The 26,619-nt window shown below is 45.9% G+C and overlaps 1 protein-coding gene across 1 annotated transcript; it reads left to right on the forward strand.

Annotated features, from left to right (window-relative positions):
• Nucleotides 1–1,988: 1,988 nt before the first annotated feature.
• On the forward strand, nt 1,989–25,775 carry LAPTM4A (lysosomal protein transmembrane 4 alpha). The gene is made up of 7 exons (XM_073674115.1): nt 1,989–2,183; nt 11,997–12,117; nt 14,068–14,144; nt 16,499–16,621; nt 22,666–22,761; nt 25,068–25,166; nt 25,257–25,775. Exons 1-7 carry the CDS (start codon nt 2,085–2,087, stop codon nt 25,347–25,349), a joined length of 708 nt encoding a protein of 235 aa, XP_073530216.1. The 5' UTR covers nt 1,989–2,084; the 3' UTR covers nt 25,350–25,775.
• Nucleotides 25,776–26,619: the final 844 nt, after the last annotated feature.

Consider the following 26,619-nt stretch of genomic DNA (forward strand, 5'->3'; position numbering starts at 1 on the left):
AGATCTCAAATTTGGACTCATCAGACCAAAGCACAGATTTCCACTGGTGTAATGTCCATTCCTTGTGTTCTTTAGCCCAAACAAGTCTCTTCTGCTTGTTGCCTGTCCTTAGCAGTGGTTTCCTAGCAGCTATTTTACCATGAAGGCCTGCTGCACAAAGTCTCCTCTTAACAGTTGTTGAAGAGATGTGTCTGCTGCTAGAACTCTGTGTGGCATTGACCTGGTCTCTAATCTGAGCTGCTGTTAGCCTGCGATTTCTGAGGCTGGTGACTCGGATAAACTTATCCTCAGAAGCAGAGGTGACTCTTGGTCTTCCTTTCCTGGGGCGGTCCTCATGTGAGACAGTTTCTTTGTAGCGCTTGATGGTTTTTGCAACTGCACTTGCAGACACTTTCAAAGTTTTCCCAATTTTTCGCACTGACTGACCTTCATTTCTTAAAGTAATGATGGCCACTCATTTTTCTTTACTTAGCTGCTTTTTTCTTGCCATAATACAAATTCTAACAGTCTATTCAGTAGGACTATCAGCTGTGTATCCACCTGACTTCTGCACAACACAACTGATGGTCCCAATCCCATTGATAAGGCAAGAAATCCCACTTATTAAACCTGACAGGGCACACCTGTGAAGTGAAAACCATTTCCGGTGACTACATCTTGAAGCTCATCAAGAGAATGCCAAGAGTGTGCAAAGCAGTCATCAAAGCAAAAGGTGGCTACTTTGAAGAACCTAGAATATAAGACATATTTTCAGTTGTTTCACACTTTTTTGTTAAGTATATAATTCCACATGTGTTAATTCATAGTTTTGATGCCTTCAGTGTGAATGTACAATTTTCATAGTCAGGAAAATACAGAAAAATCTTTACACGAGGTGTGTCCAAACTTTTGGTCTGTACTGTATATGTATATATATAAATCAGGATATAATAAATACAGGAAATTCTGAAAAGCAAATAATAATTGAAGTTCTTGGTTTTTCCGTGAACGCAAAAAACTCCGATTTAATCTTCGTACGTAACCAAAAATAGTGTCAATAAAAACGACAGCTCGCCAAGCAAAAATACAAGCACAGCTCCATCCCCAGAGAAATTAAATGGTTACAGGTCAAAATATTTATGAGGTTTGCAAATGTGGTGACACAAAGCAGTTTGTTTTTTTTTTGAGTTTTTTTTCACCCCACTCCCTCCCACCCCAAAAAAATAATATACCAGCTTGACATTGCCATAACCATAGTGACCTGGAGATTAATGTTACCGGTCATTATTACCGCACAATAAACACTATAAAAACAATGGCGGAGTTGTGTTTTTTACCATATTGCTACACTTTGAATTTCTTTACCGTTTTCGTGTACGTTATATAGTGAAATGAATGGGGTCTTTCAAAATCACAACTCGTCCCTCAAAAAAAACAAGTCGCCATACGGCTCATAGGGCGATGTGAGCGGGAAAATAAAAAAGTTATAGCTGCGGGAAGAAGGGGAGGAAAAAAAACAAAGCGCAAAAATAAAAATTGTCTGTGGGAGGAAGGGGTTAATAGTGTGACTTGGCATTTTCATGTAAATTCCTTCGTGGACGCCCAACTCCAATAACGACCTCTTCTCGCATTTTAATGCTGCTCACGTCATTGCCAAGCCACAGTACACACCTGAAGTGGGGAATTGTCCCTTAGCTCACTGCCCACCCAGTAACGCCCCCATAATTGCCCCTGCACCGTGTCCGCAGCTTCTCCCCAAAAGTTTTTATAAGTTTTAAAAAGTTCAATCAACACCGAAAGAAAAGTTTTCATGACGCAGCAGCCGTCAGCACAACCGCAGAGCAGCGACACCTGGCGGCCAGCGCGCGCGTTACATCAACAACACCGGAAACCAGCTCTGATTGGATGATACTTTACCGTGCCAACACCAAAAATGGCCGCTCTGATCTGTGAAGGGTTATTTGCCCTTTTCAAAGCTGGCGCCGCAACATTCTGGCCCCGCCTCCAGGACCATGACGAAGCACGTTAACGTGTGACGTCCTGGAGTCTTCGTTCAGAATCCGACAAGAAGAAGAAGCTGTAACGGAGGGAGAGAGATACGCAGCATGAATCTGAAGCGGAGCCGGGACCGGCTGTACAGCACCAGGTGCTGCGGCTGCTGCCATGTCCGCACCGGAACCATCATCCTGGGCACTAAGTACATGGTGAGGACGGCAGCCCGGGACTGACAGCGGCCGGAGGAGCTCTGCAGCCCAGCAACGTGCGGGCCCGGGCCGTGCTGTAATGGAGGAGAGGGGGGCAGCAGGGGGTGAGAGAGAGAGGGGGGCAGCAGGGGGTGAGAGAGAGAGAGATGGGGGCAGCAGGAGGTGAGAGAGAGAGAGATGGGGGCAGCAGGAGGTGAGAGAGAGAGAGATGGGGGCAGCAGGAGGTGAGAGAGAGAGAGATGGGGGCAGCAGGGGGTGAGAGAGAGAGAGATGGGGGCAGCAGGGGTTGAGAGAGAGAGATGGGGGCAGCAGGGGGTGAGAATGTGGGGGTGAGAAAGATGGGGGGAGAGCAGGGGATGAGAATGTGGGGGAGAGAGAGGGGGGTGAGAGCGGGGGTAAGCAGGGGGTGAGAATGAGGGGGCGAGAAAGGGGGGAAGCAGGGGGTGAGAAAGATGGGGGGGAGCAGGGGGTGAGAGAGCGGGGGTAAGCAGGGGGTGAGAGTGGGGGGGCAGCGGGGGGCGAGAGCGGGGGGAAGCAGGGGGTGAGAATATGGGGGCGAGAGAAAGATGGGGGAAGCAGGGGGTGAGAATGGGGGTGAGAAAGAGATGGGGGGAAGCAGGGGGCGAGAATGTGGGGGAGAGAGCGGGGGGCGAGAGCGGGGTGAAGCAGGGGGCGAGAATGTGGGGGAGAGGGGGCAGCGAGGGGCGAGAGCGGGGGGAAGCAGGGGGGTGAGAATGTGGGGGCGAGAGAGGGGGGTGAGAGGGGGGGTGAGAGTGGGGGGGTCAGCGGGGGGCGAGAGAAAGATGGGAGCAGCAGGGGGCGAGAGAAAGATGGGGCAGCAGGGGGCGAGAATGGGGGGGCGAGAGAAAGATGGGGGCAGCAGGGGGCGAGAAAGCAGGGGGTGAGAGTGGGGGCGAGAGAGCGGGGGGAAGCAGGAGGCGAGAATGTGGGGGCGAGAGGGGGGATGCAGTGGGTGAGAGAGAGAGGGAGGGGGGGCAGTATTTCTTACACATTCCTCACATGTAATAAAGCTGTCAAACAGTCGCAAATCATGCACACGGGAGCGATTCAACCATATCACCGAGCAGCTGTAAATACTCGGAGCTCGGCCGAGCATACTCAGACAGAACATACTCGATCAACCCTAGTAATTACATATAGGGTCTTGTGAGGATGTATGAAACATACGGAGTAACTGGGGGACCTATGTAAGATACAGGTACATGGTGAGGGGGGAACATATGTAATATATGGGGAGGCTTGGAAGGGGGGCATGCATAAGATACAGGCACAGGGTGGTGATGGAGAATGAGACATGGTAGGGAGCGGTTAAAAGCCAGGGATAAAATGGTGAGAGGGGCAGTATAGAGGAGTATGGGGTATAACATGGGGCCCATGCGTTGAGCGGCTACAGGCGGTATGTGGCACATGATGGTGAGGGGGGGATTGCCACAAAAAATTAACAAGACTGTTAACAAGAGACAAGATGGTGAGGAGGCAGAAGAGATGAGGACGTGGTGCCAGACAATGTGCAGGTAGAGGTCCTGCAGCCTCCTCGGCATTGTCCTCTGGCAGTAGCGCCCCCCGCTGTCCCCGCCATGTGATCTGCAGCATTTCCTCTGGTTAGTCTTCTGCTTCAGTGATCTCACGTCTTACAGGGAGGTGTCTCGAGTGATGGGGATTCCATAATGTCGGGATCCATCTCCTCTAACATCTCCTGATGTTGGCTGTAATCGCCGTCCTATGCTGGGTGTATGGTGTACCATCTTAAAATGGTACCAGTAACAAGCCCTCGCACAGCTCCATCCACAGGGAAATAAGTTAGACTTTATTGGTCTAAGAAAAAACTACAACACAGACCAACTTTTTTATTTTTATTTTATTTTTTTACAAATTTCTGAAACAAAATTCGATTTTAAAAGTTTGTTTTTTGCCATAATCGTACCATGGTGATTATTGCTGCCTGTAATTATTTTGTCTGGTGTTTAATGGTCAACTTCTCCCCGTCAGTACTTTCCAGTCACTCCTCTATGAATGCATTGGAAAGGCTTTAATAGACATAGCTTAAAGGGTTAATAAACTTTAACAAAAACTTTTGACATGTCATAGCAACTGTGTATAATAAAGGTGTGAGAGCGCTCAGTGGAGCACTGTGCTCCTACTGGTCTGCTCATCCGTGGAGAGTAGAGCGGGGACTGGGCTCAGACCACTGGATCTGCTCAGCTCTGCACACTCCATTCCCCTGAGCCACCAGGGACCCCGAGATCCACAGGTCCAAACGTCTGACATCAAAAATGTACTTAAAGCAGTCAGTCATTGTACAAGGGAGGTGAGCTGTGACATCACCTATTGTGAATGGTGGATCCTGTGTTATCTACTATATATAGAGGTGTTGTCAGTCATTGTACAGGAAGAGGAGGAGGTGAGCTGTGACATCACCTATTGTGAATGGTGGATCTGGTGTTATCTACTGTATATGGAGGTGTTATCAGTCATTGTACAGGAGGAGGAGGAGGTGAGCTGTGACATCACCTATTGTGAATGGTGGATCTGGTGTTATCTACTGTATATGGAGGTGTTATCAGTCATTGTAATATTTTTTACTGATATTGCGCCTGTCAGTCTTTTGTAAAGAACAGGCAGTAGGAGTCTAGCATTAGGCCTAGTGGCCAGTGTGAAAATTGCAGGTGTATTTTTATATATAAGTAGGGATGTGAGGGGGGGAATGAGATTTTAGAAATCTTTTATTTCGCTGTATTTTTTTCCCCGTACAAATAAAGCACTGAATAAAAAAAACGCTACATGTGAACAAGTCTATAGACCTGGTTGACTCTCGCCACACTGGCACATAAGGTGGGCTTTCTGAGAGAGAATTAACATTGCAAAAATGGCGGCCATAGTGGTGATATGTAGACACACAGAAGAACTCTTCATTATACAGGGACTGATTCTCCATAAGTGCCGATTGCTTTGATTACGGCGGTGACGTGAATGTGGTTCCTGTGTCAGTCTGACCCTTGGCCCGGCTGCAGGGCTCTAGACCCTGACATGACTTCCTATAGGCGTATAGAAGGGGTGAAGTTGGGGTTTGGAGACGCCACATGTGTGCAGGGTTTGCAGGTTCACTGATGGTGAATAATTTCTTGACTTGTGAGATTGTGCAGTTTTTCGCTCGCTGACTCCCCTGTACTTCTCTTTTGCCTCCTCTGCATTTCGGCCTGGGGTTTACAGATCACTATTTTTCCTTTTGGAATATTATGTCAGTTTTGCATTCCCCTGTGGATATGTGATAGCGTTTCTCTAAATGGAAACAGGTTCTCAGACGTTCCAGGAGTGGGTGATAAATGCAGAATTTGTGCACTTGTTTCTATTAGGCTATGTTCACACATCTTGATTTTTTTCAGCATTTTTTGATGCAAATTTTCAGTTGCGTTTTACAGTACCAGCAAAGTCTATGAGATTCCAGAAATCTCATGCACACATCTTGGGGTTTTTTTTATCACAATTTTGTACTTTGCATGTTTTTTTGCAAAATAGAGCATGTCACTTCTTTCAGCGTTTTTTCACCCATTGAAAGTAATGGTTAGTGAAAAAACACCTAGTGTGAACATAGCTTTCAGGTTCTGCTGCGTTTTTAGTGGAAATAAGCAAGTACAACAGTATGTGCCACACATTTATTTTTGTAATTTTTACCATCTTGTTTTGGTCACTGAGATGGTAGTTTGTATAAGGAGTGTAAATTAGTGATTTGTACATTGTAAACAATGGCTGAGCTAGGTGTGAGATTGAGTAATACCTGTGGCTCAGGGAGGTGTGAAATTGAACAATGCATGTGCAACTGAATGGCAGACCATAGTGTCCTACAAACTCAATGCACTGCCAGTGTCTAAACTATTCCTGAACAATCCCCCCCCCCCCACCATTACATTTGTAGTTCTGGTTAATATGATTTCTCATATGTCTTGCATTGGTGACCTGTGTTCATGCTTCTGTGGTAGAAGCAAAAGGAGAACTTTGGGATCCTGAAAAACGCACCAAAACCTGCTTCTTTCCTGCCAAGAGATCAGGTTTTGCTGCAGAAAAATCGCTGAAAAACGCAATGTGTGAACATAGCCTTATACCTTTTTCTCTGATTGTTCCACTCCTGAGAAAAAATACTGATAGAGGGGCCGTGGCCTTAGACACTATATAGGGGAGCATTCCTCTGTGGTACAACCTGTGCTTGGCACACAGTATGGTATGGGGGGTGTATGGTCACTTTAATATGCTTGTGCCTAAGGCTGCATTCACATATACATGTGAAGTGTTGGTGTGCTGTCTGTTTTTAATTTTTTTTGTTACTTCATTGTGTACATCCTCAAAATAACACGTGCAATGAGTTTGTTTTTTCTGATCTTGTTCTCGAATCTATAATTTTAATGAATATGTGAATATATTCATTTTACTCAGTGGGTCCGCGTGCACACGGACATTTCGCATGGATGTGTGAATGCAGCCTGAGCTTGGCTACTCGGCATGTTAAGTTGGCTCCTGGTGTAACAGACCCCAAGGCTTTCCAGTAATGCATCCATCTGCTCAGTAACGATAGTCCTCGCTTCACGGCGACACCCTTGGTGTATTTAGTGCGGTGTCGGTGTAATCTCTTCTGATGTCACGTGCTCTGACCTCCGACACTGCCGGTCACACAAGCAGAGATCCTGCTCCTCTCGCATTGCCCAGTAGTCATTTCCTGACGTTATCTTCACTTCTGTATTTTAGTCTCTTGTTCTTTTCCCATGCAATTGTCTGGTCTGACCCTATCGTTTTGTCCTACATGGTGGTAAAGTCCTGGAGAGACCTCCTTTGGCTATGTGCCCACGATGCAGAAATGAAGCAGAAAATTTCTGCAGCATTTCTGCATCTCCCTGGCAGAAAAAACGCATGCAGATTGTGCATGCGTTTTTCCTGCAGAATACATGCGGATCCACATGCGGGTTCACATGCGTTTCCGCATGCAGATTGACAAGCGCTTTCCAGGCGATAGCATCACTTGGAAAGTGCTTGACAACTAGGTCACACTATATAAATCCATGCAAACAGCATGGATTTATATAGAGTGAACCGTAAAAATGAAAACAAATAAAGCTATACTCACCCCCGAGGCCCCGGTGTGTGCAGCAGCGCTCGTTCCTGTCTGGTTCCCGGCTGCCGGCATATCGCGAGACAGAGCGGTGAAGGGCCTGCGGTCACATGACTGTGACGTCACCGCAGGTCCTCAAGCGATGCCGGCATTCAGAGAGAAGCCGCCGGACAGGTGAATATAAGTTTATTTGTTATTTTATTCTTTTTTTACAGGTACAATGGTACCCAGGTCTGGATGAGAGTCTCCTCTCCTCCAGAACTGGGTACCATCCACACATAGAAACGCATAGAAGCCGCTTGTAGAAATGTACAGTCGCGGTTTCTATGCGTTTCAATGCAAGTCAATGGCGGGAGTTCTGCTGCGCTTCCGCAAAATTAAATGACATGCTGCGGATTTTTGTACGCAGCATAAACGCTGCGGAAAAATCCGCAGCATGTGCATAGGACATGCGGAATCCCCTTGGGGACCATGGGGTGCGGATTACCTAGCGTTTCACAAGCGTTTATGCTGCGGAAATTCCGCAGCATAAACGCTTGAAAAACGCTACGTGGGCACGCAGCCTTTTATGTGACCATGCAGGGCTAGCATGGTCACAACCATCTGGGCACCACTCTCCTTGTCCTCTGGTATCGGGAGCAGATGTTTCTGATGAGAGTAAAGCTGCGTGCCCACGTTGCGGATTACAAGCGTTTTTGATGCGGAATTTCCGCAGCGGAAACGCTTGTAAAACGTTAGGTAATCCGCTCCCCATGGTCCCCAAGGGGATTCCGCAAGTTCTATGCATATGCTGCGGATTTTTCTGCAGCGTTTATGCTGCGTTCAAAAATCCGCAGCATGTCAATTAATTTTGCGTTTCCGCAAGCGGAATTGCCTTGAGCAATGCATAAAAAACGCAAGGCAATTCCGCATGTGTAAAACGCGCGATAAACGCACAAAAAACGCGCGATAAACGCGTGCGGAATTCCGCATGCGTTTTCCCGGGAGAGGACTTGCAGAAATGAAGCAGAAATTTTCTGCTTCATTTCTGCAACGTGGGCACATAGCCTTACTCATGGTCTTCTCCAATTCCGCCTCCTGCCGATTCATCCTCGCTAAGGGATAAGCCGGTGCGGAAGAGCAAGAATTTCACTGCATTATTTCCTTTGTTGCTCGAGCTCCTTGGCTAGTCTTCCAGTGACCTGGGCAGCGTCCATTGAGCCCGGACAAGACCCCGGAGAACATACAAACTTCATGGAGGTGTTCTTGGTTGGATTCGAAACCAAGGCCTGCTAAGCAACAGTGCTGACCGCCATGCCACTAAGATGGGCGTCAGCTACTGCCGTCCTCTATGCAAATGGTTAGACGTTATTATAGATCACTAACGAGCTGCGGCGGAGAAATTCACAGATCTAGGTGGGGTTGGAGCTCCTGAAGCCCCATTACTGATTGGGGTGAAACGATGCATGTCCCGGAAAGGGGAAGCGGTGGGAGCCATTTCTGACAATTCTGATTTAAAACCTTTATTTTTTTGTTGTTCTTGAGTCTTGTTGCTTTTTCCAGTATGTAGTAAGACACGTGGCTTATACCTCTCGGCACATATTTGCAATATATATTCAAGTAAAGTGGGATGTGTCGATCTCCGAGCCTAATTTGGGTGCTAAACTTTTAAGTGCTACTTGTTTCCCCTCTATCTCCACCCCCTCCCTCTCTTTTTTTTGATTGATAGCTCTAGTTTTATAGAGCCAGAGAAGGGAGGAGATAGGAGAGCAAGTAGGTGGGAAGGTGCACTTACATGATTGGCTGTACCGAGCACCTGTGCGCTTGGTTTGAACAGTCATTCTGTGCCGACAGGCTACTTTCAAAGAAAGAATAGTCTCTCGAGTTTCAAATCCATTTTTTTTTTAGAAAGTTCTCTGGAGAATGTTGTCCACTACAGCGCCACCTTAGGATAAATGAAGCACTACACCGTACTTTACTGAAACGAGTGGGATGTTTGTGTGTGGCATGGACGTGCCAAGTTCTCTCCACTTTACACCCACTTGTCCAGCCAGGGCATTGAGAGATGTCACTTTCCAATTGACTACCCTTTTTACTATCGGCTCAGAAGAGGAATTTGGAAGAATTCTCTTTTATATGGTCGTTTGTTTCACAACTGGAGTTCCTGAGTATTCAGGCGTGCCATGTACCGCGGTCAGGACTTGTCACAGGAGACGGCGACACCAGCAAAGCGTGATCATGGCCATAGTTTGGTTTCCCCTTGGCAATTGTGTATCATTGCTCTAAAAAGTTGCATTTCATATATCTTAACTATGACAAGTGTAACTTGGGGTACTGGCCCACAATTAAAGGGATTTTCCATAATGTAATGTTTGTGTTTCGTAAAAAAGAAGAAAAAAAAAAAGCCATGAGCTAACAGAGCAGCATGTTACTAATCCCCTGCTGGTCCCCGGCCGACGCGCGCCCCTGGTCCCCGGGCTCCATAAATGACATGCTGACCTGTGTGATAGCTGCAACCAGTCACTGGTCATAGGGGCATTTTCCAAGTGAAGCTGGCCCAGCGATCAGCTGATTTTTCCCATATTTGACTTATGATGCCGATACAGTCCGGACTTAGAAACAAAAAAATTGTAGCACGAACCTTTTTTTTCTTAAAGTTTGAGGGTCAGGTCAAAAACTGCAATGCAAGTCATTGGGTCTGTGAACAAATCAGTCCTCCATCAGATGACATCAGAGTTCAGTTAAATTCTTTTTCCAAGCACCCATAGATCTGTATGGCTGAGTGAGGTACGATTTGCGCAGGATGATGGAAATTTTTGTAAAAAAAAAAAAAAAAACTGATCTGCGCTGCCCCATAGAACAATACTGGTGCGAGTGCTCTAGTAAAACATCAGATAGCTCCCGTCCGACGTATACGCTCGTGTGAGCGAGCTCTGATGAGGGTGAATGTGAATCCTCTTCAAAATCCTCCTCAAACTTTTGCAATTCATTTTTAGGGGAAATCCACTTTGCTGTTTGTATGTGTAGCTTTTGGGTTTTTTCCCCCACCGGGAACTTCTTCAGGAAAAAAAAAGTGCATGTTACTTTTATGTGGATTCTTGAGGAAACCTTTCCAAAATAGGCACCGTCCAATCAAAAGGCTGCAAAGGACGCTTTAGAAAAGAAAAAAAACCTCTTCCAAACCACTTTTTTCAGGAAAAGGAAAACTACCCAAAAGAGAGGAGTTTCTTGATGTGGTTTCTGCTTGGAAAAACGCACATTCAAAATTATTACGACATAATACTGCATAAGCACATAACCGAAAGGCATTGACTTTGCCCTGGGGCAAGTGTTTGCTGCACATGACCATTTTGTTATGGCCTTGACAGATCCAGTCTGGGCAGTTTATGTATAGTAATGAACAAGGAAATACTGAAGACATGGTGAATACCAGGGGTTTGTGCAGAACAAGTTTTATTGAGCAAGTGATGCCTTAAAGAGAACCTGTCACCATGAATTTGTAATATAAAGACATGGTTGGAATGGTGCTGTAACACGGATTAAATTTATAGCTTTATTGTCAAAAATAATTTTTTTGTTCTTTAAAGATTATAGACTTTTTTTTTTTTTTTTCCCATTTTGCAGTTGTTGCATCTGTGCAAAACTTATACATAGCTGGCTGTCCTGTTTGCTGGCTCCATCCCTTCTCTCGGTATTAGAGATTGCCGAGGGGAGGTTATAAATTGCACATAGCAGATCAAAGTGTAAAGAGGGGGAATGCATCAGTTATTAGGGATGGCAGATCATGTAGAAAGGGAGGAAAGCTTAAAGGGGTTGTCCAGTCCAAATCGACAAGTCTGCAGTCACACTGTCAGTTTCTGAGCTGGGCTGGAGGGTACGTATGCGTTAGACATACTAGTATAAAATGTCCCCCCTCCCCATTTCATTGCATTTTTGCAGTAATTTTTAGATTTTTGACACTCTTGATGCCTTCTGCTGAATACAGTGTCACTCTGGATATGATATGAGCAGTTGCAACAGATGGGAAAGCAAACAAAGGAAATCTATTAGTGATGGGTGTTCGGTCAGATGTGGCGATGTAAGTTCGGCTTTGGACATTTTCCCGGCTGTGCCCGATCTTGCGTCCGTAGTGCAGACGTGTCGGGCTCTTGGGTCGGTGGGCAGAGTTCTGTCTCTGAATGTCAGCCGTGCTGGCGTGGAGCGAGGTTATCGACCTCCTCTCAGCATTTGTTTTCCTTACAGATTTGAGATTGTTGCCTGGGAAGATCAGGAATGTGAGCGCGGAGTAGGATGGCATGGTAGTGAATGTGCAGAACATGGGGCCGGCCTGGAGCGCCCATCCCTGCCCCGCTGTCATAGAATAGATAGGATGGTTGGTTAGTGGATATGTGCAATGCAGACGTCGCGCCTTCACAGCGTTGGGGAACGTTCACACTAATCTTCTGACGGGGAACTGCAGCAAAATGCAAAGTAGAAATTTGAGGCCGAACCTCCAATTTCTGCCGTGCGGCCACACATGCCTAATGCGGGAGGAAACTGCTTCAGTATCTTAGAGGGGTTGTCCACTACTTGGGGTTCTCCCTAGTCCAGCCGTCTGGCCACTCTCTTACAGGCGCCATTTTCTGACGTGGAATCGTCCGTGGAGCCGGCGATTTACCGTTTAGTCTGTGTGCGCTCCACAAAGTTTAACCAGATTTCTGTTCTCCTTCCTGTAGGTGGTGAACCTGCTAATGGGAATACTTCTGACCGTGAAAGTCACCCACCCCGACACCGTGCCCACTGTCGACATTCAGTATGAAGTGATCGGAAATTACTACGCCTCGGAGAAGGTGGCAGGTGAGGGGTTACAGCCGGGCGGTGGATACCTGTTTGTCTATATACAGGGAGTTTTGAGGACTCTCATCTCAGCAAATGACCTGATCCTTTTCTAAATCCATGATCCGCTCACAGATGAGGGCCCAAGTAGATAAATCCTATACGAAAAAGATGCCAGGCAGAAAAACACATTGTACAATTACGTGATCTAATTTATTGAGAATTGATTTATAAGACAAGTAAGATTAAAATGGAGTTCGACACCTACAGCAGAGAGGAGGATAATATATAGTATACACTAGAGCAGAGCTGGGGTTTTATTTATATTTTTTTGTCTTTCCATGTGTATGGGATGTTTGCACATCTCATAGCGAGGATCTGTGGGGGCTCACGCTGTATATAGCGAGGAGCTGTGGGGGGGGCTCATGCTGTATATAGCGAGGAGCTGTGGGGGGGGGCTCATGCTGTATATAGGGAGGAGCTGTGGGGGGGCTCATGCTGTATATAGGGAGGAGCTGTGGGGGGGCTCATGCTGTATATAGCGAGGAGCTGTGGGGGGGGCTCATGCCGTTTATAGGGAGGAGCTGTGGGGGGGGCTCATGCTGTATATAGGGAGGAGCTGTGGGGGGGGGCTCATGCTGTATAACAGGGAGGAGCTGTGGGGGGGGGCTCATGCTGTATAACAGGGAGGAGCTGTGGGGGGGGGCTCATGCTGTATAACAGGGAGGAGCTGTGGGGGGGGGGCTCATGCTGTATACAGGGAGGAGCTGTGGGGGGGGGCTCATGCTGTATACAGGGAGGAGCTGTGGGGGGGGGCTCATGCTGTATACAGGGAGGAGCTGTGGGGGGGGGCTCATGCTGTATACAGGGAGGAGCTGTGGGGGGGGGCTCATGCTGTATACAGGGAGGAGCTGTGGGGGGGGGCTCATGCTGTATACAGGGAGGAGCTGTGGGGGGGGGCTCATGCTGTATACAGGGAGGAGCTGTGGGGGGGGGCTCATGCTGTATACAGGGAGGAGCTGTGGGGGGGGCTCATGCTGTATACAGGGAGGAGCTGTGGGGGGGGGCTCATGCTGTATACAGGGAGGAGCTGTGGGGGGGGCTCATGCTGTATACAGGGAGGAGCTGTGGGGGGGGCTCATGCTGTATACAGGGAGGAGCTGTGGGGGGGGCTCATGCTGTATACAGGGAGGAGCTGTGGGGGGGGCTCATGCTGTATACAGGGAGGAGCTGTGGGGGGGGCTCATGCTGTATACAGGGAGGAGCTGTGGGGGGGGCTCATGCTGTATACAGGGAGGAGCTGTGGGGGGGGCTCATGCTGTATACAGGGAGGAGCTGTGGGGGGGCTCATGCTGTATACAGGGAGGAGCTGTGGGGGGGCTCATGATATACACAGGGAGGAGCTGTGGGGGGGGCTCACGCTGTATATAGGGAGGAGCTGTGGGGGGGGCTCACGCTGTATATAGGGAGGAGCTGTGGGGGGGCTCACGCTGTATATAGCGAGGAGCTGTGGGGGGGGCTCACGCTGTATACAGGGAGGAGCTGTGGGGGGGGGGCTCGCGCTGTATATAGGGGGGAGCTGCGGGGGGGCCTCACGCTGTATATAGGGGAGGCGATGCGTGGGGGTTGCTCACACTGTATGCATTGGAGGGGGCTGACGCTGTATGTATTGGGGGGCTGTGTGGGGGCTCATACTATGTACATCATCACTTCCTGTCTCTGCAAGTATTAGATAAATGGATTATAAAACACAAGCTGCCTGTTTTTTCCTGCTGAGCTGGAATCACAAGTGCAGTTTTTTTGCGACAAAGCCAGACCTGAGCCCAGTCAGTCGGGGGGAGTAGACTATTTTTTTTTTTTTTCCTCCACTCCTTCCTGGCTTTGTCTGCATATAAACGGCACGGCATAATAATGGGTGACATACGTGTTTGCACTTTCTGCCGTGTGACGTCCCGCCGCCTTGTCTTGCAGAGAACGCCTGCGTCCTGTTTGCCATCTCCCTGCTGATGTTTACTATGAGCGCAATGATGGTTTACGGAGCGATCACTGTGAGTACAGAAGAGCCGCTACTAACTAGTGAGCTGCCGAATAATCCCCATGATGACAAGTAATACAATGGCCTTAGTATAGTCTGCTGAACCCAGCAAGGCTACTGACAAGATCATATAATGGTCCTATATACAGGGCTATGGCTGCTGTCCTGCTCCGTATATGTATGACCACTTCAGGAAAAGCCAAATCCTCTGGGGGTATGAGATTTATAGATTAATAGACCTCTAATTACCTGCAGTAATGGGGGGGTAAAGCGAGTCCTGAGTTGAGAATGTATACAGTTTATAATAGTCCTCATACTTTTCTCTGTAGTCACTGGATAGGAGCAGTTCACTTCCAATGGATATATTGTCCGTCCCATGTGATGGACACATTCGGTCATGGACGAGAGAGTTGGCATCCTTGAAATTGTCCCAGAAAATGAAGTATTTCTCCCAGAAAATTATTGGAATGACACACGTTTTGTTATACACTGGGTTATTTCCTCTGTGTGTACTGGAACAACACACAAAACTGAGAAAAAAAAGTGCAAATTGGACATAATTTCACACACAACCTCAAAAATGGATAAAATTATTGGCACCTTTCCAAAATTGTGGGTTAACAACTTTGTTTCAAGCATGTGATGCTTGTTCAAGCTCCCCTGTGGCAAGTCACTGGTGTGGGCAATATGAAAATCACACTGAAACCAGAAAAAAAGGGGAGACGTTGACTCAATCTTTGCACTGTGTGTCTGTGTGTGCGCCACACTAAGCGAGGAGAAGAGAACTGTCTGAGGACTTGAGAACCAAAATTGTTGAGCAATATCGACAATCTCAAGGTTACAAGTCCATCTCCAGAGATCTTGATGTTCCTTTGTCCACGGTGCACAACATAATCAAGAAGTATACCACCCATGGCACTGTAACTAATCTTCCTGGAAGTGCACGGCAGAGAAAAATTGATGAAAGTTCGCAATGCAGGATAGTCCGGTGGATAAGCAGCCCCAATCAAGTTCCAAAGAAATTCAAGCTTTCCTGCAGACTCAGTTTGTACTGACACTAATGGTCCATCTGTTGACATTTGAATGAAAATAAATGCTATGGCAGGAGATGAAGGAGGACCCCACTGCTGACAGAAACCTAAAAAAGGCTAATCTGCAGTTTGCTTAAATGTATGAGTAAGCCAAAATCCTTCTGGGAAAGCGTCTTGTGGACAAATGAGACCAAGATTGAGCATTTTGGCAAAGCACATCATTCTATTGTTTACTGAAAACTGAATGAGGACCAGAAAAGAACACAGTACCTACAGTTAAATATGGTGGAGTTTCAAAGATGTCTTTGGTTGTTTTGTTCCCTTTGGCACTGGGTGGGTGCATTAACTGTACGCAAGGCTTCATAAAATGTGAAGATTACAAAAGGGATTTTGGGTCACAATGTAGTCCCCAGTGTCCAAAAGCTGGGTTTGAGTCCTAGGTCATGGGTCTTCCAGCAGGACAATGACAACAAACATACTTCAAGAAGCCCCAAGAAATGGATGGAAACAAAGCGCTGGAGATTTGTGAAGTGGCCAGCAAAGAGCTTGGATCTAAATCCCATTGAACACCTGTGGAGAGATCCTAAAATTACTGTTGGGAGAAGACGTCTTCACATATGAGAGATCTGGAGCAGTTTGCAGAAGAGTCCAAAACTCCAGTGGAGAGGTGTAAGAAGCTTGTTGATGGTTATAGGAAGTTATTGAATGCCGTAATTTATTCCGATGGGTTTGCAACCAAATATTAAGTTGGTGCCAACAATTTTGTCCGGCCCATTTTGGGAGTTTTGTGTGAAATTATGTCCAATTTGCCTTTTTTTTCCTCTGTTTTTTTGTGGTGTTCCAATACACACATAGGAAATAACGTGTGTAACTGCAATACTTTTCTGGGAGAAATACTTCATTTTCAGGAACAATTTCAAGGGTGCCAACACTTTCGGTCATGACTGTAGGTGTGCGTTTCGTTCAGGTAGGCTCACGCGCAGCAGGTTTATTGCAAAATGCTCCAGAAATGTCCCATCTGCTCAGAAATGAATGCACATGTATGGAATGGATATCTTAGTCACAAAGTTCTGCACGCAATCTGCGGTGTGTGATCACAGCTTTATAGAAGGTTGTCCATGGGAAATGCCATAAATATCTGATGGTCCCAGCGGTGGGGCCCACTTCTTTCTCCAGCACAGTCCTGTACTGCTGGGATAGGAGAGGTGGCCGCTCATTCACGGCTTTCTCCATTCTGTTGAATGGTAGTCTAGAGAAATGGCTGAGCGCCTGCTGTGGATATGCCATAGGTGTACTGAGGTGGGGGGTCCCGATGTAACGTGTCTCTCTCCCGCAGCACCGCGGTGGATGGCTGATCCCGTTCTTCTGCTACCAGCTGTTTGACTTCGCCCTCACGTGTCTGCTCACCATCAGCTCCCTCACTTACCTGCCTGGGATTAAGGACTATTTGGAGCAATTGGTAAGTACAGACTTTGCCTGTGTGGTAGTGAATGGCGGCTCACGTTATCACCTCCGTATATGCGGCTCATGCTCGGAGCTGGGCTCTTTCCTCTACAGAAGAATTCTACTCCAGAGCTGCTTGGCTGGATAAGTGGTTGAAGGCGGTGTCCCATTAACTGCTTTTATTTCCTATGCTGGGGATGGCGCCACAGCGGTGGTGAGCATGTGCGCCCCCTGCTCCGTTTACATATAGCACATGCATCTAAGAGAGAGCCTGCTGTGGTGACGTGCACCGATACTGTGGTGACGAGCACCTATACTGTGGTGATGTGCACCTGAACCAAATTTCAGGAGAGACACCAAATGAAACCAAGCAGTGTCCATTAAATGGTCGGTCCTGCTCCGTTCGCATCTGCATTGAGGTGGGCAGGACCGGTGACGTTACCTCTCGATACCTACTGGGACGCCGGTGCGATCACCACCTATCGTGTCTCCTGTCCTGCTCAATAGAATAGGATTCTAGTACATGGATTTTGGAACAATATGTACCATTGTTCTTAGGGCAAGGTGCCCTTCAGGGATGTGCGTACTGTATTATGGCATTTTGCCCTGACAGATTCCCTTAACCAGTTCAAGACCAGGCACATTTTCCCCCATTAACCAGGCACATGCAGTTTTAAGGAAAATAAAAGAAAATTCTCGTTCAAATTTTAAATTTTTGCATCTTTTTCTCCTGATATGTGGAGCCTAGATTTTATTTACACAAAATAATGTATGTTTTTTTTTTTTCTCTCACCCCTTTCTGTAATTTACCTATAATCGATCACATTTATTTTTTTTTTTTCTTGCAGCGGTGGAGCTAGTAACAGCAGTGTGGACTTTAATTTTTAATTTTTTTTTTCTAGTTTATAATTTTTTTTTTCATTTCACGCATTGTGCCTCCCCATAAGGTCATAAAAGGCCTTTTTGGGGGTGCATTTCAATATTTTAAATAAGGTTTCCTCTTTAACTGGCGGGGCTGTGGAGTCTGTAAGCCAAACCTCCGACTCCTCAATTTCCATGACGCCGACTCCACAGCCCTGTCTCGGGGTACAGCTCACTAAATGCTTCACATCATATTTCTTCAGTCTATGAAGAGAGGAGGAGGGAGGGAGCATGTTTGTGCTGAATCATATTCCAGAAAAACGCACACACATATATACATAAAAAAAAAAATATATATATATATATATATATATATATAATTATACAGTACAGACCAAAAGTTTGGACACACCTTCTCATTTAAAGAAATTTCTGTATTTTCATGACTTTGAAAATTGTACATTCACACTGAAGGCATCAAAACTATGAATTAACACATGTGGAATTATATACTTAACAAAAAAGTGTGAAACAACTGAAAATATGTCTTATATTCTAGGTTCTTCAAAGTAGCCACCTTTTGCTTTGATGACTGCTTTGCACACTCTTGGCATTCTCTTGATGAGCTTCAAGAGGTTGTCACCGGAAATGGTCTTCCAACAATCTTGAAGGAGTTCCCAGAGATGCTTAGCACTTGTTGGCCCTTTTGCCTTCACTCTGCGGTCCAGCTCACCCCAAACCATCTCGATTGGGTTCAGGTCTGGTGACTGTGGAGGCCAGGTCATCTGGCGTAGCACCCCATCACTCTCCTTCTTGGTCAAATAGCCCTTACACAGCCTGGAGGTGTGTTTGGGGTCATTGTCCTGTTGAAAAATAAATGATGGTCCAACTAAACACAAACCGGATGGAATAGCATGCCGCTGCAAGATGCTGTGGTAGCCATGCTGGTTCAGTATGCCTTCAATTTTGAATAAATCCCCAAAAGTGTCACCAGCAAAGCACCCCCACACCATCACGCCTCCTCCTCTATGCTTCACGGTGGGAACCAGGCATGTAGAGTCCATCCGTTCACCTTTTCCGCGTCGCACAAAGACACGGTGGTTGGAACCAAAGATCTCAAATTTGGACTCATCAGACCAAAGCACAGATTTCCACTGGTCTAATGTCCATTCCTTGTGTTCTTTAGCCTAAATAAGTCTCTTCTGCTTGTTGCCTGTCCTTAGCAGTGGTTTCCTAGCAGCTATTTTACCATGAAGGCCTGCTGCACAAAGTCTCCTCTTAACAGTTGTTGTAGAGATGTGTCTGCTGCTAGAACTCTGTGTGGCATTGACCTGGTCTCTAATCTGAGCTGCTGTTAACCTGTAATTTCTGAGGCTGGTGACTCGAATAAACTTATCCTCAGAAGCAGAGGTGACTCTTGGTCTTCCTTTCCTGGGGCGGTCCTCATGTGAGCCAGTTTCTTTGTAGCGCTTGATGGTTTTTGCAACTGCACTTGGGGACACTTTCAAAGTTTTCCCAATTTTTCGGACTGACTGACCTTCATTTCTTAAAGTAATGATGGCCACTCGTTTTTCTTTACTTAGCTGCTTTTTTCTTGCCATAATACAAATTCTAACAGTCTATTCAGTAGGACTATCAGCTGTGTATCCACCTGACTTCTGCACAACACAACTGATGGTCCCAACCCCATTTATGAGGCAAGAAATACCACTTATTAAACCTGACAGGGCACACCTGTGAAGTGAAAACCATTTCCGGTTACTACCTCTTGAAGCTCATCAAGAGAATGCCAAGAGTGTGCAAAGCAGTCATCAAAGCAAAAGGTGGCTACTTTGAAGAACCTAGAATATAAGACATATTTTCAGTTGTTTCACACTTTTTTGTTAAGTATATAATTCCACATGTGTTAATTCATAGTTTTGATGCCTTCAGTGTGAATGTACAATTTTCAAAGTCATGAAAATACAGAAATTTCTTTAAATGAGAAGGTGTGTCCAAACTTTTGGTCTGTACTGTATGTCCTCATTGATCCTGTTGCTGTATTTCCGAATTTGAGAGGTTAGAAAACAGTTTTTCCTCTTATATTCTATATATAGAGTATATGTCATCAGAGCAGCTAATTTCTCCAAACATGAACTAAGAGGAAAAACAAACTAAAACATCAAGCATACAGAGACCACATATACTGGACTATAGATTTATGCACAGTTTATTGAAAGTTTAGATATGCTTTAAGAAGTACTTATCTTAATCCTGCTTTCCTGTTCACTCCAGGAGTTCTGAGATGAGTACAGGTATTCCTTTCCTGTGTGTTTTTGTTTTTTTCCTTTTATCTGTTAAGGAGCAGCTTCCCTACTTATGTACATAAACTGCAGCACAGATTCATCTCCGCTAAGTCTAGACCCTTAGATCAGGAATAGGACAGACATTTATAGGACATTTCATAACTTTCCCATATTCTTCTGAAAAAATCTGAGATATTAACACTTTTTTTCTTTTGTTTACATCTTGTTGCCCAGGAGACCGACCAGCGCTGCTAGACAGCAGAACTTGGGAAGTGCTTACAAGCTCTTTCCTGTTCAGCTTGTAAGCACTGTTTTGAAGCTATGAATCAGTGGAGCTCGCCACTGACTCTCATTCCTGTCCAGCTTCAGTTCAGTGTTTACAAGCTAGACAGCAGCAGTGGTCGGTCTCCCAGGTGATGAGCTGTAAACAAGTGTTAATATATCAAGAACGGTTGCAAATTTTAATAATCAGTAAATTGCCAAAGTGCTTTAGCCCTCAATATCCATCTATAAAGATATATGAACTTATGGCATAAAGATTGATATCTGATTATTAGTTCTGATATTGCCCCCCACTGGTGGATTCAGGTATTGCAGATGTGCACCCACTATGTGAGCACGTGGTTATTTAGCCTTGTTCAATCAGACTGGAAGCAATTTACCAGGAAATGTGAATCAGGAAATCACTTCTCGTTTAAAAAAGAAAGTTTTTTTCTATTAAACATATTTAAAATATTATAATATTTATTTATATCTTTTTACTTAACCCTATAATAGGTTGTCACTTCTTTTCAGCAGACACCTCATTGATCACTGGCAGAGTAACATAATGGATGACACATGATCTCAACTCTCCTCCCTCCCTGCACAATGACCTCTGCACAATGACCTCTGCACAATGACCTCTGCACAATGACCTCTGCACAATGACCTCTGCACAATGACCTCTGCACAATGACCTCTGCACAATGACCTCTGCACAGAGCATGCCAACAACAGTCTCTCTCATAGAAGTTATTGATCACCTCAAGTCTATTGTTTCTAGTGGTCCAACTCTTAACCCCTTCAAGACCTTGGACGTCTAGGTACGTCCAGGGTCGTGTCCCTGCCTTTGATGCGGGCTCAGCGTCTGAGCCCGCATCTTTCTCTGGACGTGACAGATGATCTGATCAGATGTCATGTGCCTCTATCCGAGATCCACCTGCGGCTGTTAACCACTTAAATCCCGCTGTCCATTAGTGGCAGCAGCATTTAACACACGCCCTGCTGTAAGCGAGTCATAAGTCCCTCGCATCAATAAAAAAAAAACTCCGCTCTGAGCTCAAAACATAAGCTCTCACCCATTCCCAGATCACGAAAAATGGAGACACTATGGGTCTCAGGGAATTGGCAACATATTTTTTATTTTTTTATTTTTTCACCGCTTAAATAAAAAAAAAAAAAAACACTATACATGATTGGTACGTGCATACTGGTACTGACCTGCAGAGTCATTTTGCCATGTCTATTTTAGCGTTTAGTGAACATGGTACAAAAATAAAATAAAATGATAAACTATTTGTGGAATTGGGTTGTGGGTTGTTTTTTTTTTTTTTTTTTGTTTGTTTTTCAATTTCACCACATTTGTAATTTGTATCCAGTTTTCCAGTACACTGTATGGTAAAATCAATGGTATCATTCAAAAGTACAACTTGTTCCGCAAAAAACAAGCCTTCATATGGCTACATTGATAGAAAAATAAAGTTACGGTTCTGGGAAGAAAGCGAGCAAAAAATGAAACACAAAACTGGGAAAATTGCAAGGTGGTGAAGGGGTTAATGGGAATGTGTCAGTAGGTTTTTGCTATATAATCTGAGAGCTGCATGATGTAGACGCAGAGAGCCTAGCGCTGTATCACTTTGTAAACTTTGTGCAGTTTCAATACAATCAGTGTTTTATCAGCAGGAGATTAACACTTTAGGACAAGGTGTCTCGTGCCTCCTGGTCCAAACCCCGCCCTAATCACTGGTAAGCAGATTTTTGTCAATATACAGTGTACACAGAAAGCAGCCAATCAGTGGTGTGGGCGGAGTTGTACAGTGCGCAGCATTCCGAGCTCTGCTAGATCTGCAGCAGAGAAAACTGTGATTGTTTCACAACTGCTGCACCCAGTAAACTAAGTGAGACATCGCTGGAACCGGGGTCTCTGCACCCGCATCATGCTGCTCTCAGATTACATAGCAAAAACCTGCTGACAGATTCCCTTTAATTGCAGGTATCAGCAGCTCAGTCAAGATGGCTGCACCAATAATCATGGAAGGAAAGCAGAATAAAAATAATCTACAATATGAAAATAATGACTGTATTGCTATCTGATATTGTAGATGATGATGATGCATTCCCTCTAATAACGCAGATATTTTAACCCGTTGCGGCCAGACTTTCCTTCATTCTAGTGGAGAGCTATTTGCAAAATTAAATTATCCCGGGTATCATCATCTAAAGTGAAGTGCACCAATAGCTCCTCCACGTGCAAGATGACTGTAAGCGTTACTTGTGCACATAAGACCTCCATGATAATACACAGGGCAGGGAATGTAGTCACTGCAGCCTCAGCCTTTAGGCATGTCTGGATTGCACTATGATGTGGGGGAAACGCCTGGAAATAATTTTCTTCTTTTAAAGAGGACATTTAACTCTTATTACAAAAATTTGAGATAAATCACATGTAGAAACCCCTCATTCTGCCGCTCTTTTTCATTTTGCGCTGCCCCGCTCCATTGCGAAGATATTCATGTGTTATTTTTGGGGTGCATCATGTGAAATCTCTCCTGGACGTTTCTTCAGTCTTCTCTGGCGTGCTCTTGTGATAATATAAAATGTTCTTAACCTAAGATTATTTTTTTTTTTTTTTGTCCCCTTTCGTTTCTTACAGCCGGAGTTTCCATATAAAGATGACATGCTTGCCATGGACTCCAGCTGCCTCCTGTTCATCGTCCTGGTTGCTGGCGCCTTAATAATTATTCTAAAGGTAAAACATGTTATTGTACAGAGCCCCTGCAGCACGGCTGATTGCCCCCTGCCTGGTACCATTGGGGCACAGCTACGGTCAGTGACTACAGATGGGCTCCGTGCACAGGTCCAAAATCTATTGTTTAAATCCCCACAAATAATCTGATGAGTAGATTCTCCGTGTCGCAATGATTTGGCATTTTTACGCCGGTCTCGGACATTACCGTTAACTTATTAAAAAATCTTTTTAGGAATTGGGCGCGTTTTACTCCACCTGCAATATGCTGGTCCTGATGAATTGAGGCCTGGTTGTATCATACATCTTCCTTTTGTATTGCACTTTATGGTGACTCCCATGGTAAACACCTTGGCGGGGGGTGTCAACACATGCCCTCCCCACCTCATCACACCACTGTCATCGGCTGCATTTAAGTACTTGGTCAGCTGCCGTTAGGACGCATTCAGACATCCTTGTAAATCAGTCTGAGATCACAGCACAATGCATGGACTGGCTGCGGGGTCTCCAAACCCGGCATGGCCGCTTCATATATTTTTATGAAACTGTCAGGTTCGGGAGAACCATGGCCAGTCCGTGCATTGTGGTCCAATATCAGACCAATTTGCACAGACTGCTGAATCCACACTTAAGGCTGCCTCTTATCTATAGCCCAGCTCATGTTCCCCCGCCGGAAGTTTGGAGTTTGTTTGCCTGCTACCAATAAATTAAAGGGGGTATTCCCATTTCCAAGATCCTATCCCGATATGTAGTAGGTGTAATAATAATAATAGCAAATACCTCCGTAGTATAGTTTTTCTGATTCCCTATGTCTTTCCTGATGTGCAGGACCTTTGGTATCCATGGTTACGACCACTGATATAGTGACAGCTAGTTGCTAGTGGTCGTAATCATAGGTACCAAAGGTCCTGCAATGCCTTCTCGTAAGGAAAGAGACATAGCGAATCAGAAAAACTGCTACATTTCTAATTGGAGGTATTTGCTAATATTATTACTACACCTACTACATATTAGGATAGTATCTTGGAGATGGGAATACCCCTTTAATGTAAATTAGGTCTCCCAACACGTGTACTACACACAGTGTCCTCAGGTTGGCACCACCACTGATATGTTCTTGTGGATACCGATGGCTGTACCTTTTCACATGATGGAGGCTAAAAGCCTTTTCTTTTGGCATCTGTGGGGCCTGTATATGACTCGCCCCCTGGGCCGCGTGGGGAACCCGGAGCCGGGCCTCTGGTGGGATGCTGGGGGTGGTAGTCTGTGTGGCAGCGACCCGGTCCGTGGCTCAGGGTGGTCAAACCAGTGGCAGTCTGAGTGTAATAACAAATGTCCGACTACGCCACCCATGGATTGCGGTCAGTGGGGACCGCCGCTGCGCTGCAGGCCGCTGAGGCTGATGATGTAAGCGCAGCCAAGTATGGGATAACTCCCCACGGGAGAAGTATTGCCTCAGGGCAGCTAGTGTGGATGATGGGAGTGATGGTGTGAGCTTCCCAGTACTAATGGTGCGGCGATGAAACACAGACGTGTGGTGCAGTTCAGGGTCTTTACTGATGGTATAAAGCAGACCCTCCCGGGAGTACTGGTTAGCAGTAGAGGCCTGGTCAGTCTGTGAGCAAGCAGGATCTCCCCTGGCCAGGTAGAGTTTTAGGCCTCCCCATCTATCTGTACTCTTTCCTGGCTACCTTGCTGTAAGCGGGTAGAAGTAGCCCATGTCCCTGAGTATACCGTGTGGTGCTCACCCGTATGGCCGGTGACTTGGGGCCTTCTGTTAGCCTCCGCTCCACGACGGCGGTGCTGGTCCCTTGCTTGTGACCGTGCCTCCGGGCTTCTAAGGCCAGAGGACCTGGAATCCCCTGCCGGTTGGATTCTGCTGCTGGACCTGGATGTCCCCACAGCCTCGGACTCCATGTCCGGGTTTAGTGTCTTCAGCTAAGGCGAGCTATCTGCCTTCCAGCCTCTTGCTCTCACTCCTGCTCCTACAGAGCTCTTGCTGTATCTTTCCCTCTCCAAGCTCTGACTCTCTAATCCCGCCCCAGACCCAGTTTATAAGGGCAGATTCCTCCCCTCCTAGGTCTGGGCGGGCAGTGTTGCATGCTTAGGGCTCCTGACGAGAGAAACCTCCCACTTGCTCTCAGACATAATATTTCTATTACTGTGGCAACCAGACCCCTGGGGTGCCACATATACGTCCCGGTTGTTGGGCAGCACATGGCCCGTATGATCTTGTCAGACCCAGCTTGGCTTTCTCCCTTCCATTCCTGATGTCATGTCTTTCCATAACTTGTGTTTTCCACCTGCAGGCCTATCTGATCAACTGTGTGTGGAACTGCTACAAGTACATCAATAACAGGAACATGCCGGAGATCGCAGTGTATCCCGCCTTCGAGACCCCTCCACAGGTAAAATGGCGGAAAGCTCACCCGCTGCTGGCCACCTGCCAGTTCATTTTAACACTTGCTGGCTCCACTGACCAATCCTTTCTCTTGCAGTACATCCTTCCAACATACGAGATGGCCATGAAGATGCCAGAGAAGGAGAAGGACCCTCCCCCACCTTACATCCCATCACAGAAGGATGTATAACCTGGCGGCGCTCCTCCCGCACATAACGTCACCCCCACTCACCCTACAGAATAAGCCCCACTCTACAGAGACCTCATTGTTTTTTATGTAGCCCGACGCTTGCGTTGCCTTAACCTTTAACATGAAGATGACTTACATTTTAAGACAATCTCTTACTGATTATCGTTTACGAGGGAAGTAGTTTTTGGGGAAGATGATGATGATGATGATGATGATTCTTGGTACTTTTTTATATTTTATTTCATTGTCGTTTTAATTTTATTTTTTTTTGGCTGCTTCTCGTCTGTCTTTTCATGCCTTAACACTTTTACTCCTGGAGAACCTTGTGACATATCGTTGACCATGCTTGTGTGATCGCACTCAGCAGTGAAAGATTGAATAAGAAATATTTTTCTTGAGTAAAATAAATTAAAAAAGAAAATCTAACGACCCAGACATTTTATTTTTCTTTAACAATTTGTTTTTTAGATTTTTTTTGATACGGAAATCTTTAAAAAAATCGTTAGCAAGAAATATGGGGCAGATGGGAGGACAATGACTGCAGGTTCTGACTACACAGGGTTAGTTTGTAGTCTGTAACCATGGAGATGCATAGTTCTGGATCAGAGCTTTGTACACTAAACCTCAAATTCTTAATACGGTTTGCAAAGTTGTCAATTGGGATTGGCACCACATTTGGAAGGGCTGTTACAAATTTTGCAGGAAAGTAGGGAGTTTTATACATACCATAAAATCCATTCCCTCATTGAATATATTGGGGGACACAGATCCCACCCTGTCTTCCCAGAGTCTTTTCCTCTTGCCTTTTGGCCCCTGTTCTCCCCCTTGGGATCGGGTCATGTTGGTTGTTGTTTTTGTTCTAATGCTTATGGCATAACACTGAGCTGCCTAATGTTTGGGGAGAGGGTATAGCCCACAGAGTGGAACCAACTTATTTTTTTTTCTACCTAGTATCGAGCCTCCTAGTGGATATATTCAAAGAGAGAGGGATTTTATGGTACGAACTAAAATCCAATTTTTGCTGTTTCCGTGGGAGAAAAGTGGATCCTGTGGATGTTTTTACCTAACCTGAAACATTAGTGATTGATTTGGATCTAGTCCACTATAATCCCCAAGACAGTGGTCACGCTGCTTGGCAGCTAAGGTAGTACCACACATGGAAATATCAGGCTGGGTTAGTAGAGGGTGGATTCACTAGAAGTTCAGTTTTGTAAATTTTCAGCTTACAGAGACATGATGTTAGAGACAGTGTGGGAGTCACTTCTGGAAA

The sequence above is a fragment of the Phyllobates terribilis genome, unplaced genomic scaffold (assembly GCF_046119375.1).
Source record: "Phyllobates terribilis strain yellow unplaced genomic scaffold, ASM4611937v1 Scaffold_3__8_contigs__length_932513732, whole genome shotgun sequence".
NCBI classification, from domain to species: Eukaryota; Metazoa; Chordata; class Amphibia; order Anura; family Dendrobatidae; genus Phyllobates; species Phyllobates terribilis.

What these genes read in the sequence shown, in the direction of transcription:
- LAPTM4A (XM_073674115.1), top strand. Translation starts at nt 2,085, where the DNA reads ATGAATCTGAAGCGGAGCCGGGACCGGCTGTACAGCACCAGGTGCTGC. An exon ending in CGCCTCGGAGAAGGTGGCAG is followed by an intron (nt 12,118 to 14,067) that starts GTGAGGGGTTAC and finishes CTTGTCTTGCAG; the next exon opens with AGAACGCCTGCGTCCTGTTT. An exon ending in TGGTTTACGGAGCGATCACT is followed by an intron (nt 14,145 to 16,498) that starts GTGAGTACAGAA and finishes TCTCTCCCGCAG; the next exon opens with CACCGCGGTGGATGGCTGAT.